This window comes from Vigna unguiculata, chromosome 11, assembly GCF_004118075.2.
Source record: "Vigna unguiculata cultivar IT97K-499-35 chromosome 11, ASM411807v1, whole genome shotgun sequence".
NCBI classification, from domain to species: domain Eukaryota; kingdom Viridiplantae; phylum Streptophyta; class Magnoliopsida; order Fabales; family Fabaceae; genus Vigna; species Vigna unguiculata.
This window is the reverse complement of record NC_040289.1, coordinates 37887334-37909094: the sequence shown is the minus strand read 5'-3', so window position 1 is coordinate 37909094 and position 21761 is coordinate 37887334. Positions and strand designations below refer to the sequence as shown.

Here is a 21761-nt window from a genome sequence, read left to right as displayed (position 1 = left end):
TAAATTAATTTAAATCACTTTTATAAAATTAATTTATAATAATAAGTATTTAAAAATAAACTTTAAATTGATATGAAATACAGTTTGCATCCATTTTATATAATGTAGAATGCTTTATCTTTAATTGATACAAAACTTCCAACTAAGTATATGTCTTGTATAAAATTAGATATTAATAAATATTTCGAAAACATCTCAATGTCAATATTAGTAGTTGACACAATAAAATAAACTAATTTTATGAATATAAACTTATAATATCTACGAATTTAAATTTAACTTATTCTCAGAAGAGTAATGTATTGAATGAGGATTGTTTTTATTTATATTTATAAGTTGACTTCATTTTATCTTTATCAAGGTGATGTATATCTTTAATAATTGTTTAAATAATTATATTGTATATTTATATGTTCGTTTTTCAAGTATTGGGGGATTGGGTAATATTATTATTATTATTATTATTATTATATAACCCACATGCATTAATTAATGGATAAAACCCGGTGTTTAGCAGCTATAAAAAGGTTGGTTAGTTCTGATCTCAGTGCACTCTCATCTTAGTAAAGAGACTATCTTTCATGCTATATAGCAAAAACATGTCTTCTACTCATGCCCTTCGCTTTCTTTCTCTTTTCCTTCTGTTACTAATTATGGTAATTCAATTTATATTTGTTCCTAAGCTTGCAACTTTGGTTCAAATTTTATATTTCATTATAAGAAATAGATCTACTTCTCCACCGTTTAGAAAAGGATAATAATATTTTAATCCATATTTTTTTATTTATTTTTAATTCATCATTCTCGTCGTTCTTAAATTATTTATTTTAATTTTTTGTAATCATATGATGTGATGTGATGATTTAAATATGATGAGAGTGGTAGATTAAAAATGGATAAAAAATATAGTTTAAAATATCATTATCTGAAAAAAAAAATGTTCTACACTATTTCGAATATTTGTGTTTTTTTTTTCCTGACACTCTCTCACTAGATCACTCATCCATATCTATTTATTTTCTTTTGAAGGTTACATTTGTTAGTATTGAAATATTAATGTAGTAGTAAGTCTATTGTTGGGGTCGGGTTTAATATGATCTATTCATTCTTATTTTACTATGAATTTCTAATTTGAAAAAAAATAAACGTAGTTAAATGACAAAAGATTAAATGGCTAATTTATTAAAATTGACAATTTTTTTTTATGAATATGGTTATTGATGATCTTATGTATACTATATCCAAGTTTTTTTTTTAATGCAATATTTGAGATTTTGTGATAATATCTTAGAAATAGTTAGTGTTTATATTTTAAAAATAATGCAATTTTTTTTACTGATACATTTAGCATATGTTGTTTTAAGACACAATTTACACAACCTAATTAAGACTATCTTTGTTTTCCTTCCGTTGATATGTATAACCATCATATAAGTATCTTTCCCGTGTGGCACGATGAATTATGATGTAGATTACATTAGACATAAGAAAATGTGACCTAAATAAAAATAAATGTTTGTTTAAGTTGTCTCGTTTGATTTTATATTCATATAGATTAAGACTGAAGTGACGTGTTTATTTTTTTATATTAGTTTTTGTTCTAAATTCTTATATTTCCCTAAAGAAAAATTCCTTTTTAATTTTATAATAGTGTGAATTATTATATATTTCTATAAATATTTATTTATTTTCATTATACATGTTAATATAATCATATTGAGTATTTTTTTATTTTTTAATTAAGAAAATACATGTAAATCGGTGATCTAACACAAGTTAAATAAAAGTTATTACTCGTTCTAAAATAGAAAAATTATACTATAACAATTAAATTTTGAAAACTTTTCCTTACAATTTAGGGTGTCATTTTTTGAGTGACTTTTCATTTTCTCATTTTTCTATATTTCAAACTCACTTAAAATATGTCAACTCAAATTGTAAAAGAAAATTGTCAAGATTTAGTTGTTAATATCATTATTCTTTACTTTAAAATATAGTTCAAACTCAATTGTTAAATTCTTTGAACTTATTTGGTAAAATAGAAATGAACATCCATTTTGAGAGGATTCTCTCTCTCTCTCTATATATATATATATAAGTTATCGCTTATTTAATTTTGGTTGACTGAATTTTATTGTAGAATGGGAAGAACATTGAAGCAAGAGATATGAAGATAGAACTGCAAGATGAGAAGGTAGATGAAGACAAAACCACAATGGTATCTAACAATTCACCTTACCTTGTAGGCTACAGAACCATTTCAAAATCTGTTGAACCAAATTACATAGATTCTGCTAAAAATCAAAACCATCACCAACAAAAACTCACTCAGCCTTACACAACAAGTTACAGTCATGCTCATCAACTCAATCACCCTTACATTACTGCATATGGTGCCGACAAAACTCCCAAAGAGTCACACAATAGCGATGATGCCTCTGTACCTTATATAACTAGTTATAGCGGCATCACTCATTCCAATGATGATACCACTAAACCTTACATAACACAATATGGTGCAACCAATGAAGCCAATCATCCTTACATTACTGCCTATAAGAAAGTTCCAAAGCAATCACCCCATGTTGATTCTACTGTGCCTTACATTACACAATATGATAGAAACATTCATGCCAATGAAGCCGATCATCCTCAAATTACTGTCTATGGTGCCAAGAAAGTTCCGCAGCACTCATCCTATGATGGTACCTCTAAAACTTACATAACACAATATGGTGATTCCAAAACTGATATGAAAAAGTCTTCCAGCGTGGATCATTCAGAGGCTTTCAAGGTAGGATTTTTCGCTTTGACTGATCTTCATGTTGGGAATGTGATGACACTGCAATTTCCCATTGGAGAGGTTTCTCAGTTTCTTCCCAGAAAGGAAGCTGATTCTATTCCTTTCTCAACCTCACAACTTCCCAGTGTTCTTCAACTCTTCTCGATCCCAGAAGATTCTCCCGAAGCCGTTGCCATGAGAGGAACACTTGAACAATGTGAAGGAGAACCCATCACAGGAGAGACCAAGATCTGTGCCACCTCTCTAGAGTCCATGCTGGAATTCGTTAGCACCACCATTGGTTCAGAGACCAAGTGCGATATTCTCACAACCACGCTCCCCACAACCGCAGGAGCTGCTCTACAAAAGTTCACCATTTTGGAAGTATCAGAAGATATCAATGCTCCCAAATGGGTGGCTTGTCATCCCCTACCTTACCCTTATGCCATTTACTACTGTCACTCCATAGACACAGGGAGCAAGGTGTTCAAGGTCTCATTGGGTAGTGAGAATGGAGAAAACAAAGTTGAAGCTCTTGGAATCTGTCATTTGGACACATCAGATTGGGATCCAAACCACATTATATTTAGGCAGCTTGGAATCAAAGCTGGGCAAGATCCAGTGTGCCATTTCTTCCCCATAAAACATCTACTGTGGATTCCCCAACCTTCACAAGCCACCATCTGAAGTAACTTCGCTAGCTTCCGCAATAAACATCAATCTCAGTAGAGATGATCATGTTCCCTCTGCGTTTCGTCCTTGTGTTTAGGTTTTTGTGCCTTGTTTTATGTACAATAATGTGTTAGGCAGAAAAAACCTCCTTGTTAATGTTTATGTTTCTTGAAAGAGCTGCACAACTACAGTGGAATGGAAACATTGACTTGGTGCAATGTTAAATTCACAATGAATGTATTTTATCTAGTTGAGGCTAGCGAACTTAAAATGTTGTTGTGTTCTTATTCACAATGAGCAAGACGTGCAGTGACCTATGTATACACTTAGTTTCTGCAACTTCAGATTATTTTTGTTAACTTTGGGTACTCTCACGGACATGCACATAGTTTCCCTGCCTGCATTTTGTTTTATAGAAAATGATATTTTAATCCACTTTTTTTATTCACTTTTAACCTACTACTTTAATCATCATTAGATCATTTATTTTGATTCTTTTTAGTGATGTGATGTGATGATCTAATGGTGATTGAAGTTATGAGTTAAAAATGGATAAAAAAAAGTAGGTTAAAGTATCATTGTCCTTTTTTTATTTAGTAGTTATGGATAAAGAACTTATTGATGTTCCAGTTTACTTGTGCACATGTGAAGGAAAATTTCTATTTTTATTTTTTGTAGGGTTAAATATATTTTTTCTTCGTTAACTTTCATTAAATGTTAGAATTAGTTTATTTTAAAATTTTGGATGAATTTAGTCTTTCAATTTTCAAAATACGTGAATTTAGTTCTTTTAATCAAATTTTGTTAGGCTTATTTGATGTTTAATTTTTTTTTTATTTCGTTAGATGGGCCTTATCTACTTTAGATTTTGGTGTTGAAGACGGGTATTTCGGGTATAAGGTCCTAACACTTATCTAAAAATACTTAATTTGTCCTAGTTCACTTGTAGTTGCAATTTCTTCACGTTCTATCTCCTTCCTTTCTCTCCCGATCGGTTGTCCAGACGATCGGGGTACCTGTCAATAAGGCTATAATGTTTAAGTAAGTTAAAGTCCGTTAGGATGAATATAATTAATGTTGTAATAAATGCGAAGTAAAAATGTTTACCAACTTAAATCGGATTCCTATTTACAGTGTTTAACATGGGTTTGTGATTAGAGTTTTCTTAATCACGACCCAATTGCTTTTTAAACTTGATTACTGATTTGTTAATTTACAGATTTAGCTTTGATGCAACCGCCCATAATTATGTTATGGCGACAAAGTTTCATTATGACGAACGGCTATGGCCACTCGGATCGTGAGCTCTTAAAAATCACTCGAAAGAAATTGTCACATCAACCCTCACAAGATTATTCACATGTAACAGACAGTCTTGAACCGCCTGAGCAAAGATCTAGCTAGAAATATCGTTAGGTCATACTGTACATAAGATATTACCTATAATTAGTTGCTATTAGCAATGTTTTGTGAGTAAAAATAATTTGTTTTATGCGTGCACTTAAACTTATCTCAAAAGAAATTATAAAATATATTTGTTAGAGTTGACAAAGTACAAGCATGGCTCGATTGTAGCGGAGTTTTTCTCTCCAATGACGAACGTTTTTTAACTGATGAAGCGATACATCACTTTCTCTCACTATTAAATCAAGATGCCTTTTAACGTAACTGTACATTTACTGTAAACAGAGAAAAAAAAGTAAATTTGAAAATTTCAACTATTAGATAATGACTGCTTTAAATGATTGAAGAAACAACTTATTTAGCTACGCGAGAGAAGCGAGACATTTTAATAATATTTAATTGAAAATATCACAAAAAGAAAAGGACAATAATACTATGCTGGATGAAATTTTCTCCTTAATGTACTTTCTATCTATACCATTAACTTTTTCATGTGAATATTCAAAATATTGTTTTTCTCACATAAAACTTCAGAAAACTAACCGATATTTGTTTACGTAAATAAGGAAAACCATTTAAGTGATGAAATTTCTTAAATAATATTTGTAATTAAGACAATAAAATTAAAGATTATTATTAAAAAATGAATTAATTATAAAATTAATTTATAAGGATAAGTATTAAAAAAAATTTAAACTCAACTTAATATACAATCAACTTATAAAATATAAAATAAAGTTTACACTCATTTTATATAATATAAATTGACTTTATCTCTAATTAATATAAAATTTTAATAATAAATTAAGACGTGTATATATCTCGTGTAAACTTAGATATTAATAAATATTTTAACAACGATTCAATACTAGTACATGATACTATAAAATTAAGATAAACTTAATATCTATTTGAAAAAGTGAATTTAAATTCAACTTATGACAAGTGTATTAAAGGAGGATTGTTTTTATTTATATTTATAAGTTCACTTCATTTTATCAAGGTGATATATATATATATATATATATATATATATATATATATATATATATATATATATATATAATAATTGCTTAAATAATTATATTTTATATTTATATGTTCGTTTTTCAAGTGTTGGTCCGGGGAATTGGATAATATTATTACTCCATAACCCGCATAACCCACGTGGTGCATTAATTAATTAAATAATTAATGGATAAAACCTGATGTTTAGCATCTATAAAAAGGTTGGTTAGTTCTGATCTCAGTGTACTCTCATCTTGGTAAAGAAACATGTCCGCTACTCGTGGCCTTCACTTTCTTTCTCTTTTCCTTCCGTTACTAATTATGGTAATTCAATTATATTAATTATATATAAGTTTGGTTTAAGTTTTATAACCATTTAACTATTTAGAAAATATGTTCAGCATATTTGTTTTCTTTTTCCTGATATTCTCTCACTAGCTCACTCATCCATATCTATTTATTTTCTTTTTGAAGGTTATATTTGTTAGTATTGAAATCTTAAAGGGGTCGGGTTTAATATGATCTATTCATTCTTATTTTACTATGACTTTCTAATTTGAAAAAAACAAACACATTTAAATGACAAAAGATTAAATGGCTAATTTTCATGTTGCACGATGCATTATGACGTAGATTAGATTAGACATAAGAAAATGTGATCTAAATAACAATAAAGTTTGTGTAAATTGTCTCGTTGGATTTTATATTCATATAGATTAAGACAGAAGTGACGTGTTTATTTTTTTTATATTAGTTTTTGTTCTAAATTCTTATGTTTCCGTAAAAAAAAAATCATTTTTAATTTTATAATAGTGTGAATTATTATCTATTTCTAGAAATATTTATTTATTTTCATTATACATGTTAATATAATCATATTAGGTATTTTTCATTTTTTAATTTAAAAAAACCTGTAAATATGTGATCTAACATATTATTAAGTTAAATAAAAATTATTACTTATTTTAAAATATAGTTCAAACTCAATTGTTAAATTCTTTGAACTTATCTCATAGAATTGGAACGAAGAAACCACTCATTTTAAGAGCTTTTTCTTTATATATATATATATATATATATATATATATATATATATATATATATATATATATATATATATATATATATTAAATGTTTCAAACATGTTTCATAATAATATTTGAGTTTTTTATATTATTTGACACATTTTCACTTCAATATAAGTTAAGAAAATATAACAAAACGTGTTTGAACGTTAAATAAACTTAATAAAATCTGATTAAAAAAACTTACACATTCTAAAGTTTGGAGACTTAATTACACCAAGATTTTAAAAAGGAACTAATTCCAATTTTTACAGAAAAATTAGAAACAAAAAATATATTTAACCATATATATATATATATATATATATATATATATATATATATATATATATATAAAAGTTATCGCTTATTTCATTTTGGTTAACATGAATTTTACTGTAAAATGGGAAGAACATTGAAGCAAGAGACATAAAAGTAGAGCTGCAAGATGAGAAGGTGGATGAATACAAAGTCACAATAGTGTCTAACAATTCACCTTACCTTACAGGCTACAAAACCACTTCAAAATTTGTTGAATCAAATTACATATATTCTGTTAAAAACCACAACTATCGCCATCAAAAGCTCACCCAGCCTTACATAGCAGAGCTACAAGATGAGAAGGTGGATGAAGACAAATCCACAATAGTGTCTAACAATTCATCTTACCTTACAAGCTACAAAACCACTTCAAAATCTGTTGAACCAAATTACATATATTCTGCTAAAAACCAAAACCGTCACCATCAAAAGCTCACTCAGCCTTACAAAGCAGAGTTGCAAGATGAGAAGGTGGATGAAGACAAAGCCGCAGTGGTGTCTAACAATTCACCTTTCCTTACAAGCTACAAAACCACTTCAAAATTTGTTGAACCAAATTACATATATTCTACTAAAAACCACAACCATCACCATCAAAAGCTCACTCAGCCTTACAACATAGAACTGCAAGATGAGAAAGTGGATGAAGACAAAGCCACAGTAGTGTCTACCAATTCACCTTACCTTACAGGCTATGAAACCACTTCAAAATCTGTTGAACCAAATTACATATATTTTGCTAAAAACCACAATCATCACCATCAAAAGCTCACTCAGTCTTACACAGCAGAGCTACAAGATGAGAAGGTGGATGAAGACAAAGCCACAGTGATGTCTAACAATTCACCTTACCTTACAAGCTACAAAACCACTTCAAAATCTGTTGAACCAAATTACATATATTCTGCTAAAAACCACAACCATCACCATCAAAAGTTCACTCAACCTCACACAGCAGAATTGCAAGATGAGAAGGTGGATGAAGACAAAGCCGCAGTGGTGTCTAACAATTCACCTTACCTTATAAGCTACAAAACCACTTCAAAATCTGTTGAACCAAATTACATATATTCTGCTAAAAACCACAACCATCACCATCAAAAGCTCACTCAACCTTACACAACAGAGCTGCAAAATGAGAAAGTGGATGAAGACAAAGTCATAGTAGTGTCTACCAATTCACCTTACCTTACAGGCTATGAAACCACTTCAAAATCTGTTGAACCAAATTATATATATTCTGCTAAAAATCAAAATCATCACAACCAAAAGCTCACTCAGCCTTACACAACAGAACTCCAAAATGAAAAGGCGGATGAAGACAAAGACACAGTTGTGTCTAACGATTCACCTTACCTTACAAACTACAAAATCACTTCAAAATTTGTTGAATCAAATTACATATATTCTGCTACAAACCACAACCATCACCGTTAAAAGCTCACTCAGCCTTACGCAGCAAGTTACACTCATGCTCATCAACTCAATGAAGTCGATCATCCTTACATCAGTGTCTATGGTGCCAAGAATGTTCCAAAACCGTCATCCTATGATGATACCAATAAACCTTACATAATACAATATGGTGGAACCGATCCTAAAATTGACATGAAAGTGTCTTCCAGAGTGGATCATACAGAGGCTTTCAAGGTAGGATTTTTCGCTTTGAATGATCTTCATGTTGGGAATGTGATGACACTACAATTTCCCAATAGAGAGGTTTCTGACTTTCTCCCCAGAAAGGAAGCTGATTCTATTCCTTTCTCAACCTCACAACTTCCCAGTGTTCTTCAACTCTTCTCGATCCCAGAAGATTCTCCTGAAGCCGTTGCCATGAGAGGAACACTTGAACAATGTGAAGCAGAACCCATGAGAGGAGAGACCAAGATTTGTGCCACCTCTCTAGAGTCCATGCTGGAATTCGTTAGCACCACCATTGGTTCAGAGACCAAGCTCGATCTTCTCACAACCACCATTCCCACACTCTCTGGTGTCCCTCTCCAAAAGTTCACCGTTTTGGAAGTATCAGAAGATATCAATGCTCCCAAATGGGTGGCTTGTCATCCCCTACCTTACCCTTATGCCATTTACTACTGTCACTCTGTAGACACAGAGAGCAAGGCGTTCAAGGTCTTGTTGGGTAGTGAGAATGGAGAAAACAAAGTTGAAGCTCTTGGAATCTGTCATTTGGACACATCAGATTGGGATCCAAACCACATTATATTTAGGCAACTTGGAATTAAAGCTGGGCAGGATCCAGTGTGCCATTTCTTCCTCGTAAAACATCTATTGTGGATTCCCCAACCTTCACAAGCCACCATGTGAAGGAACTTCGCTAGCTTCTGCAATAAACGTCAATCTCAGTAGAGATGATCATGTTCCGTATGCGGACTTTCTCCTTGTGTTTAGGTTTTTGTGCCTTGTTTTATGTACAATAATGTGTTAGGCAGAAAAAACCTCCTTGTTAATGTTTATGTTCTTGGAAGAGCTGCACAACTCAACGGGAATGGAAACATCGACTTGGTGTAGTGTTAAATTCACAATGAATGTATTTTATCTAGTTGAAGCTAGCTAATGTAAAATGTTGTGTTGTTCATCACAATGAGCAAGACGTGCAGTTTTGATAATTATTGGTATTTTTCGGTGTTTGCAAGTTTTTTGTTAAGATTTTTAAATAAGAATTTGTAGAAAGAAAATTTAAATTTGAATAAACTTTGATAAATCTGAATGGAAATGCATAGATTAAGAGTAAAATAGCATTTTACTTTATCTGCTACAATAGTTAATGTTTTTAATTGCATTTGAAGTTTGTAATTATAATTTAACTAATATATAACATGTTTACTTTGCATCAAGAATCAAATAAAATTTGTATCCAGATTATCTTTCAAATACGTGTCTCTGAACATTTTTTACAAATATTGATACTACAGAAAAATATGTACGCATGCATGACATTACTTTATAAAAGAGTTAGAAAACACTCAAATCCTCTCTTTATCTTTAATTAATTTATCTTTTGTTTGATAAAAAAATCAAATAAAATGTAGAAACTTTATTTCTCTTATGAATCAACATAAGTATAAGTTATTATTCAAGGTTTTGTCTTGTTGTACTACAATTAATTAGTATCTTTAAAAAACCTTATTATTATATTATTTTTTATCAGCTTGTATATTATTATGTAGTAATTAGCTATATGAACGTAATAAACCACAATTGGGACAACCAAAACCGTCTCTGTCACATTCTGCCACCCAATTATAATCCATAATAATTATGTGATAAGTGTGTGTTTTAATTTTTCTATCGTATCGTCAACGTGTGTATGAATGTTCATACTCAAGTTTCTTTCATTTTCTTTTTCATTTTTGGGCCAACCAACGCACCTACCACTATTTATGTATTTATGGAAGACTCTTTTGTATCTTGCACGAATTAATATAATTAAACCAGTTCTTTCATGAGACATGGCCAAAAGATTTCATATCATTGATCATGAATATATTTATATAAAAAATCAAGAAAAAAAATACTTTCCTTTTTTGTATTTATTATTAATTCGTATATAATATAGGGATTTCTAGTTAGACTTTAATTTTTAACATTGTTTTTGTTCCAATTTGTGACTATGAAAAAGTTAAGAATCTATTTATGTGGGGATCACCCTATTAACTTGATAATGTCATATAACGACTTTCTGGAGATGGTGTGGTGTAGGACAATTATATTTACAAATTACAATGTCATGTGGAGTATATTTGCTTCAACAATTATAGATCCACTATTCGTGTTTAATTCATGATTTTCAAACTGCCAGAAAGGCAAAAGTTACATCAATATTGAAAAGATACACTACAAAATTCTCATAAACAAAATTAATTTTAATTATAAAAAATTGTTAATTATCATAATGACTAACAATTTTTTATCACTAAAATTATTGTTAACTGTAATGATATAACTATAAGTTTCTTAAATTAAAAAAAAAAAATTAAATATGTTTTTGGTCCCTTAACTTTCAGTGAATTTTGCAATTAGTCTATTTCAAAATTTTAAATTAACTTAGTCCTTTATCTTTCGAAATACGTGAAGATTTTGTTAGGTTTATTTGATATTTTGTCCGCATTTCAAGATTGTATTTGAGTTATTTATACTGTTTGACACATTTTTACTTTAATGTTAAGACAAATATTATTATTAAACGTGTTTAAAATGTCAAATAAATTTAACAAAAATTGATTAAAAAAACTAAATTCATGTATTTAGAAAGATAAAAGACTAAATTGGTCCAAAGTTTCGAAATAGACTAATTCTAAAATTTATTGAAAGTTAACAAAAAAAAATATATTTAGAAAAAAAAAAACTTCCTATATGTAAAATTATGAAAATCTGATAAAATATAAGAATGTTTTGAAGACATTTTTATTTCATCTATTTATAGACACACTTCCATTACCTGTACTTAAATTTTATTATAAAAAAACATACTTATCTAAAAATAGATAATATTTCAAATACAACCACTCATTCAATCAATATTATTTAAACTTAAAAAGTCAAAATCTCTCTCTATATATATTGGAATCATTACTGCAGGAGCATTAAATGCAGAAAGCAAGTTACATTGTGACAGGAAGTTAGGGTCTGTTTCTGATTATTGTGAAGAGAGTCCAATTGATGCAATAAGTGTTGATAGAAAAGTGGTCCACTTCTTCCCATGCCCTAGACAATAATGCACTACCTGCATGTGGAGCATAATAATATACAAGTTTTCAAGCTTTGTCCTTTTTAGGAATTTTCACGGCTTTCACATTCATTAGGTATACTACAAAACACTTCACTTTTTCAAATTTAGACCATCTTTTGTATTTGGTGTTCACAAATCTGCATTTACATTCCACAACTGAAAAAGTCATATTCATAATTTTAAATTTAATATCCCACGTTAAACTTGGTTTATATGTATATTTGTAGGTCAATTACGTTAAACTTGTTATTGAGTATACCATATGCATATGTTGATATGGCAGCAGGGTTGGTCATAAGAAACATACACTATATACTAAAACTAAAATCTAAATCTAAATTAGAGTATATCCATATATAAATAACACAACTACCTTTATATTTTAATTTTAATAAATTAAGATAAATTTAAATCCATTTTCTAGTATTAAAATTATGCTATGATGCACCGATACTTTAATTTGGATTACGTATTTGTATCTGACACATATTCATGTCTGATACTTGAGGATACCTTATTGATACTTATCATTGAAGTATCTAATTTATAAGTCGTAGTATATTACAAGAAAATATTTTAATAATGATCAATTTTAGTGACAACAAATAATTAGTCAATATATATTGATCAATTTAGGTACCAATCTAAAAATTAAAAATATCTGACAACTAAAATAGTCTCAACAAAATATAATTGGTCTCTAAATTGATAATTAAAATAGTTTTTATTATAAATTTATTTCTAAATTGGTCACTAACATTAGTTACCAAAGTTTTGATTACCAAAATAATTAGTTTCAAAATTGTTCACTAAACATTAGCTATCAAGGTTTTGACTACCAAAATAATTGGTCTCTAATTAGGAAATAGATCTCTAACATATTTTTTGTTATTAAAATTAATCATTATTTAAGTGTTTTCCTGTAGTAGCACTTTTATGACGACAAAAATTTATATTTTTTATATTAACAACTTTAACAATATAGTTTTAATTTGGATTTACACAATAACAATCTTATATTTATAATATTTTTTAAGGATTATTATATATTTTTTAATATTTATAAATCACATATTTATCATCTATCGTATTTATTATTTTCAAAATAAACTTATTGATCTATGGAATCCAGTACCATAGGAATTATGTCTCCTCTGAGAAGATAGATACAGTATCGCGAGTGCATCTGGTTCTGAAGACAAACTTTCACATGCTATGCTTCTCATAGTGCTTGCAAATTATTAAGGAATCGGTGCACCCTACAGCTACAACTTCAGCATCTTTTGTCGCAGTAGTGGATCTTTTTACTGTTAAGGCACTCACAGACAAAGTAGGATCTATGTAATGGTTTACAAGGAACGAACACATGAAAACACTGTCTAGTTTTTTTGTTTCTATGTATTTTCCAGCTATTTTCGTCTTCACTCACAGTTGGCCATGATTGCGCACGAGTTTCAAGTCCTTTTAGTTTGTGTCGGCAAATTCGTATGAGAAACCTAGAAACTAAACTATGAAAACTTTTTTTTTCTTTGAGGTGATAAATTATTGTTCATGTTTCACCTTATATTTACCATCCTTTTAAAAATGCGATTCAAAAGTAGGGTTCATAAAATGGTATAAGTAAACGTTTTCAATTGAAAAAGGACCTCTGGTATATGTCACAGAAGACCCCATGAATCGTTTTATGAGACTGACTTCATAATGAAAGAAAAAGTTACATAAAACGAAAAGGAAACGTGAGGTTATTGTAACCTAACTTTGCACAGGAGAAAGATCGACCACATTTTTTGTGAAGATAAACAAGGATTTTCAAACACAATAAATAGAAAAGAAGAAAAACAAATTGTAAGAAAAATAATAGAGTTATCTCTTGGATGTTGTTGGAGCTAGTGGCGTTACGTACCTCACTTTCACTATCCATGGTGGACCCTCTAGTAGGGTTTTCCTTTTCAATACGCTCCTTTACGTACATCCATTATTACACTCAGTCAAACGTGCCTAAACCAGTAGCTCATGCATAATTTTTCTTCCTTTTTTTTTTCTTTTCTGAGGGATGCCTTGTACAAAAATGAAGAGATTAATTTTAATTTAGAATTTTTTACGAGTTTCTTTACGATTTAAACTTCACACAAACGAGGTTCTTTTTCAAAGTCTTATTCCTCTTTTTAATATGACGAAAAAAGAAGAGAAACAAGTATAGGAAAAGCATATTCCTTAAATAAATTATCCAACCCCTTTATTCCTCGATTATAAATTTTGTGGAGAAAAAAATGGGTATTCTTAAAAGCAGAAAAAAGTTCACCTAATTAAGACTTGAGAGACTTTTGCATTGATCATTCAAGTAATGGAAAAAAAGTTTTGAAAGTTGTTGAAATATTGGGTTTTTTTTGTTCAATCCAAATAGATAATTAAAAAAATACATATCCAATGTCATTCAACAAGATATATTATATTTCCATAATACGACAAAATATTAGTATAAATATAAAATTGTCTTAATGTCAAATTTAAGTGTCATTTCCTTAAAATAGTTTTTTTTCTTTTCCCGCTTTTTCCTGTCATATAACTTTTCTTCCTTTTCTTCTCATATTCAAGCAAATGTGTCAGGTAGTTGTCTTACAAAGTTGTGTTTTTCATCGCTTTCTCACTTGCTGTCATTTTATGGCGGAGTTTTTATCAAAACATAATATTGTTAGCCATAAAATTCTTAAAATATACAAAAAATAATCATGAAAATAACTGTATATAACTGAGAAACTAATATCTCAAACAAGATCATGAAATTAGGTGTAAGAGAGAAAACCTCAATTGCTTTTCAACCTTTTGTTATTTATAAAAGTTATTGTATTTCATACACAAGTCACTTTGGAATCTAATTTTTTATTTAAAAACTATACTCTAAAAAGAAAAAAAACACACACACACACACAATCACTAGATCATAACACGACGTCGTAATTGTCATTAAGTGCTGAGATTGGTCCCCAGCTGAACCTGTGGCACTCTGCCATTTCCATTTTCTACTCCCTTGTTTTTGGAGTTAGATTTACCTCCGAAATGACCGAAAGACCCTTCCATTTCTTCAAGCGTTTTACCACGTGTCTCGGGAAGCGCAAAGTAGAAGAACAACCACCCAATCACTGCAACACCAGAGTAGAGGAAGAAAGTTCCACCAAAAGTAATGGCTTTCGTGAGGGACAAAAACGTCATTGTCACAACCCCACTACTCACTCTATTCACCACCACACCGGCGGCCACACCCTGCGCCCGCAACCGCAACGGAAAAACCTCAGCGCTGTAAACCCACGTGATGGGTCCAGCACCGATGGAAAACGTGGCCACGAAGGCTAACACCATCGCTATGCTCAATCCAATGCCCCACATCGGTTTACTCTCAGACCGCTCAATGATGGTAAAGCCTATTCCCAGAGTGAGAAGCGACACCATCATGCCCGCAACACTAGACAACAACATGGGACGACGACCCACGCGGTCCAACACCAAAGAAGAAAGTACGATGAACAAGGTCTTCACGAATCCAACGGCCACGGTTGCAAGAAGCGTGTGTGTGTCATCGGTCATCCCAGCATTCTGGAAGATTCTCGGACTGTATAAAACGATGGCGTCTACGCCCGACGCTTGTTGGAAGCAGTAAATCCCGAGCGCTGCAATCACGATGTGACGAACCGCCGGCGTTGGATAAAGGAACAGCTCTTTCCACACGTCCTTGCCCGTGCTTTGTTTGGTTACCTGAACGACGTCGTCGTTGCAGCTCTCTGGGATCCCTGCGGCTTGTTTGATCTCGGCCAGCCTCAGTTGAGCTTCTTCCTTGCTGTCGGAGGTTTTGTTAAGCACTTTCGCTGCCTCTCCCAAACGCCCGTTCATCACCAGCCACCGTGGAGATTCCGGCATCGCCAACACTCCCAGTGTTATGAGTGCCGAAGGAATTGCACCCACCCCGAGCATCATTCGCCATCCCAACTTCAATGTCATCTTTGAAAATGCGAAGTTTGATATGTATCCGAGTAATATCCCTCCATTAATAAAAGCCTGCAAAATCATGTTTTTGTAAATAAACAAATGAACATACATACATAACGAAATCAAAGTTTGATTGAATTATATTCAGGAAAAAAAAAATGATTACATCGGTGAAGGAAGTGAGGAAGCCACGATAGGAGGCTGGGGAGACCTCGGCGGAGTAGACGGGGCCGATCATGAGGGCGTAGCCGATGCCGATTCCGGCGACGAAACGGCCGAACATGAGAAACGCATAGTTGGGGGAGAAACCCATGAGAATTGCTCCGGCGAAGAAGATGGTGCCGGCGAAGACAATGGTGTATCGGCGGCCTATCCAGTCGGAGGTTCTGCCGGCCAAGCATGAGCCTATGAGAGAGTAGAGGTTGATGATTCCCAAGAGTATCTCTATTTTCACATCCGACACCTTTAGGTCCTTCTTTATGTATATGGCTGCACCGGTCATCACCCCAATATCTGTAACAATAACAACATTCATCGTAACTACACATACACCACAATTTACACATTTATAATTTGGTTATATCAGGAGATTCCCTTTCTCTAAATAAAGAATCTTGCAAACATTCTTTTATTTTTTCTATTTGTTTTCTCACGAAGTCTTCTTCCCCTTTTCCCTTTTCATACTCAACTGGATATTATAAGTGTTACAGGACAATTCTGGTCTCTGCACATGTTACAGCGTTAAGAAATAACATGGATATAGATAAGAAGACTGACCATAACCAAGTAAAATGCATGTAGTGGAGGCCAATATAGCGCAGCCAAAAGCATAGAAGTTTGTTTTGGGCTTCTTGGGAGGATCGAAATCATCAAGTGCTTTATGAGTTTCAACTCCCTTTCCCTCCTCTGCCATGTTGTTGACTTGGTTGAAGGGAAAATGTGAGAGGAGAGGAGGGAGATGAGAGAAAAGCGTGTTAAATTGGTAACATGTGTTTATTTTTTGGGTAACATGAGGTGAAGAGAGAAAAATTAAGGAGTTGCTATGTGAAAAGAAAGGTTGAAGGAGGTGCTTAAATAGACCATATTGCCATGCAAATGCATCCCTCACCATAAACAGAAAGAGTGTCACATGGTGGGAGTAAAATCCCCAACACTCTCTCTTTACCTAAACAAATAGTTGTCACTTTGTGTGCCACTTGTTTTTGTTTTCTTTTATGTACTGTGTGGATATTGTTATTTTATTTTTAATTATATTTTAAGATTTTAATCGGTCGAATGTTATGATAAGAGATGTCGTATTGTTATTTTATTCTGATTTAAAAAAATATACCTTTAGTTTAATCATAAAAAAAATTGAAACAAACCAAATCAATTATTAGTCTAAAAAGAGTCATTTTTACGTTTCGTTTAAACTCATAAAAGACCAACATAATGCATCATATGTAAAAAAAAAAAAAGAAAAAAAAAAGAAGAAGAAGCTAAATTATTCTATGTCAGACTTTGATGTGACACAAAAAAACAAGTTTTACATTGAATTAAAACACAAATAAATAAATAAATAAATAAATATATATATATATATATATATATATATATATATATATATATATATATATATAAAGTATGAATGTTGACCAAGATATATGATCTCTAACCATTAGTTTTGAATTAGGAATGGTTTGACAAATAAGTTATAAAGTGATCGTTCATAATTATATTGGGTTAGGCCCAACATTTCCAACCCAATACCACTTAAGAGTCCAAAGTCAAGCTAGATACAAGAGAGCTTAGGAAGAAGATGTGACCCTCAATAACTAAAAACCAAAATTTTAAGTGATTACGACATGGTTCTAACCCACCTTAATTCGTTGGTTCTACATTTTGGATGGAAAAGGTATTTTTAGAAGAAGTAGAAAGAACTTGATGAAACAATACAATTACTTTCCCATCCATTGGTGGGCCCTGTTGTAGGGTTTCCTTAGGCCCACCTTCTTGGGCTCCTTTTGCATAAGAAAACGAAGAAGAGATTAATTATATTGTGGAGGGACAGAGTCCATTTACTTTTTAATATTCATGTTATGTAATTTAACTAATTACATTAATTTCAAGATACAATCGCCTCTTTCTCTTAGACTTCTTTACAATATATATATATATATATATATATATATATATATATATATATATATATATATATATATATATATATATATATATATATATATATATATATATATATATCACAATTAAGTTTTGAATTGAGATCAAAATAACTAAATATTTAAATATGACAAATAACGCACTCTTATAGTAATTGGCTAGATTCACATTGAGTTAGAAGTCTCGAGATAGATAAATAAAGATGAATAAGATATATTTTTTAAAAGTCTCACTAATATATTACTTCAAAATTGTATTATAAAAGGGGTATTTTAATTGTTTAAATAATTTCATTATCAGTGAACCATGGTAATTGAATATAATTAAATTTTAGACAGATAAATAAATACATAAAAAAAGAGAGATGTAAATACGTGTATAACTTTATCATAAATTCAGAATGAGATTGATTATGATGAAAAAGAACTAAACGTATCGGTTTAACATGGTTCATAAAAAAAAATCTTATGATTATAGGAGTCTTTTCTACTTAACAAAACACGATATTTTTTTCAAATTGCATTTTTTAAATTCTGCTCTTTTATTTTATTTTTTTCAGTACGAGGAATAAAGAGAAGGAGAATCAAGTATAGGGAGAACTGTATGGGGAAAAATAGACGATAACCTACATTTATTCCCTCATTATAAATTTTGGGCGGAAAAGGGTATTGAATAACAATATATCCAAATAAATAACTAGTAAACAATATATAATCTAATATATGTTGACATAATACTTTATATTTCCAATCATACGACAAAATATTTGCACAAGGATAAAAACGTCTTTGTACAAAATTTAAGTGTCATTTTCTTTCCTTTCTTTTTTTCTTCTAAATTAGTATTTCTTTTCTTTCTTTTTAACATTTTTATTGTCCCTACTTCTCACATTGAAACATTACCTTCTATATTCTCATTTCTTCTTCTCTTTTCTACCATTTAATGCATGAGTTTATTTGTATAAAAAATGATATTGTTAGTCATAAAATCTCTTAAAATATCATTATTAAATAATCTCTAACTGATATCTTATAAGATTTTGAAAAATAGTTGAAAGCAGAGCGCCTCAACTATTTTGAACAACCTTTTTGATCCATTCAAAGTTATTGTATTTCTTTCATACACAGGGTCTCTTTGGAATCCCATTTTGATTTCAAAAACTACTCTAAAAGAAAATAAAGCACAAGCACTAGATTATTACACGATGCCGTTTAAGCCTGGAGATTGGTCCCCATCTGAACCTGTGGCACCTTGGCATTTCCATCGTTGGTGGTGGTGTTGGATTTGGCTCTGAAAGTGCCGAAAGAACCTTCCATGTCTTCAAGGGTTTTTCCCCGTGTCTCAGGAAGCACAGTGTAGAAGAATATCCACCCAATTGCAGCAATGGCAAAATAGAGGAAGAAAGCCCCACCAATGGTGATGGCTTTAGTGAGGGACAAGAAAGTCATTGAAATAACCCCACTTGTGGTTCGGTTCACCACCACACCCGCAGCCGCACCCTGCGCCCGCAACCTCAACGGAAAGATCTCGGAGCTGTACACCCACGTGATGGGTCCCGAACCGATGGAAAACGTCGCCACGTAGGTTAACACCATCGTTATACTCAATCCAATGGCCCACATCTGTTTACTCTTCGACTGATCAATGATCGTAAGGCTGATTGCAAGAGTCACAAGCGAGAGCACCATGCCCCCCACACTAGACAATAACAGGGGACGCCGACCCACCCGGTCCAACATGAAAGTAGCCACCAAGATGAACATCGTCTTCACGAATCCAACGGCCACCGTCGCAAGAAGCTTTTGGGTGTCGTCGTGAATCCCGGCCTTCTCGAAGATTGTGGGGCTGTATAAAACGACGGCGTCCACACCCGACGCTTGTTGGAAGAAGTGAATCCCCAGCGCCGCAATTACGATGTGACGAATCGCCGGCGTTGGATGGAGGAACAACTCTTTCCACACGCCCTCGCCGGAGCTTTTTTTCGTCACCTCAACGACGTCGTCGTTGCAACTCTCTGGGATCCCTGCGGCTTGTTTGATCTCGGCCAGCCTCAGTTGAGCTTCTTCCTTGCTGTCGGAGGTTTTGTTCAGCACTTTCGTTGCCTCTCCCAAACGCCCCCTCATCACCAGCCACCGTGGAGATTCCGGCATCGCCAACACTCCCAATGTCAGGAGTATCGAGGGAACCACACCGATTCCAAGCATCATTCGCCATCCCAACTTCAATGACAACTTTGAAAATGCAAAGTTGGATATGTATCCGAGCAATATCCCTCCATTGATAAAAACCTGCAAAATCACGTTTCAGTAAATAAATATAAAAAATTAAAAAAAAAAACAGATTTTGATTCAGCAAATAAAGGTGACCGACCTCGGGAAAGGAAGTGAGGAAGCCACGGGTGGAGGCCGGAGAAACTTCGGCGGTGTAGACAGGGGCGATCATGAGGGCGTACCCGATGCCGATGCCGGCCACGAAACGGCCGAACATTAAAAAGGCATAATTGGGGGAGAAGCCCATCAGAATTGCTCCGGCGAAGAAGATGGTGCCGGCGAATACAATGGTGTATCGCCGCCCTATCCAGTCGGAGGTTCTGCCGGCCAAGCATGAGCCAATGAGAGAGTAGAGGTTGATGATTCCCATGAGTATCTCGATTTGCACGTCCGTTATCTTTAGGTCCCTCTTTATGTATATGGCTGCACCACTCATCACTCCGATATCTGTAACAATAACAGCATAGTCATTCATCGTAACTACAGCATTTACAAATTTCCAATTTTTTTGTATTGGGAGATTCCCTTTTGTTAAAGAATCTCGCAAAATCTCTCCCACCAAACTGTATTTGTTTTCTCAGCAAAAGTCTTCTTCCTTTTTCACTTTTCCCACTTAACTGGATAAGTTTTACAGTACAATTATAGTGTCGGCACACGTTACACCCGGTTTCCCTCCGAACAAACTATATTAATTTCTCCGATACAGTTAACAATTTGATGTTTCAGATGTGTTTGATAATAGAGAAAATAAGACTCACCATAGCCAAGTAAAATGGATGTCATGGAGGCTAAAATAGCGCAACCAAAAGCATACTTGTTTCTTTTGGGCTTCTTGGAAGGATTGAAATCCCCCACAGTTTTCCCAGCTTCAATTCCCTTTCCCTCAGTCATGTTGTTGACTCGGTTGAAGAGGGAAAATCTGAGAGGAAGAGAGAGAGATTATATAGAGAAAAGCGTGCTAAATTGGTAGCATGTATTTAATTTTTGGATGATTTAGATGGAAGCATGAGGAGGATAAGTGAAGAGAGAAACTAAGCAGTGGAGTGTAAGGTTGTGAGAGTGTGCTTAAATAGAAGAAATTGGCATGGAGATGCATTCGTCATGGTAGACTAAAGAGTCGCACATGCTGGGAAGTTGAATCCTCAAATCTCTCTTTTGACATAAAAAAAAAAATGATATTTTGAATTTTTTTTATAAATTGAGATGACATTTTTAAATAATTTTAAAATATAAAATGATAAAAATATTAAAAATATTTAAAAATATTATCTCAAATTATCAGAAAAAATTGTTTAAATTTATTCTGTAAATAATCATTTTTCTTGATCTAATTAACAAACAAATCGTTG

The 21761-nt window shown here is 32.2% G+C and overlaps 3 protein-coding genes across 4 annotated transcripts; 1 reads left to right on the top strand and 2 right to left on the bottom strand.

Moving 5' to 3' along the window:
• The first annotated feature begins 552 nt into the window (after positions 1–552).
• LOC114169907 (protein RAFTIN 1B-like) lies at positions 553–9725 on the top strand. Of its 2 annotated transcripts, XM_028055296.1 has the most exons (3): positions 553–656; positions 2141–3176; positions 9284–9725. In XM_028055296.1, the coding sequence occupies exons 1-3, from the start codon at positions 582–584 to the stop codon at positions 9574–9576; spliced, it is 1404 nt and encodes a 467-aa protein (XP_027911097.1). In that variant the 5' UTR covers positions 553–581; the 3' UTR covers positions 9577–9725. The 2 variants fall into 2 exon arrangements, with proteins under 2 accessions (XP_027911097.1, XP_027911096.1); XM_028055295.1 differs by lacking the exon at positions 9284–9725 and having other exon boundaries at positions 2141–3777.
• Positions 9726–14813: 5088 nt separating this feature from the next.
• Positions 14814–17103, bottom strand: LOC114168664 (polyol transporter 5-like). Its single transcript, XM_028053564.1, has 3 exons — positions 16760–17103; positions 16149–16495; positions 14814–16051 (listed from the first exon to the last, which is right to left on the bottom strand). The coding sequence occupies exons 1-3, from the start codon at positions 17091–17093 to the stop codon at positions 14966–14968; spliced, it is 1767 nt and encodes a 588-aa protein (XP_027909365.1). The 5' UTR covers positions 17094–17103; the 3' UTR covers positions 14814–14965.
• Positions 17104–19148: 2045 nt separating this feature from the next.
• On the bottom strand, positions 19149–21467 carry LOC114169606 (polyol transporter 5-like). The gene is made up of 3 exons (XM_028054844.1): positions 21171–21467; positions 20513–20859; positions 19149–20430 (listed from the first exon to the last, which is right to left on the bottom strand). Exons 1-3 carry the CDS (start codon positions 21301–21303, stop codon positions 19354–19356), a joined length of 1557 nt encoding a protein of 518 aa, XP_027910645.1. The 5' UTR covers positions 21304–21467; the 3' UTR covers positions 19149–19353.
• Between the last annotated feature and the right edge of the window lie 294 nt (positions 21468–21761).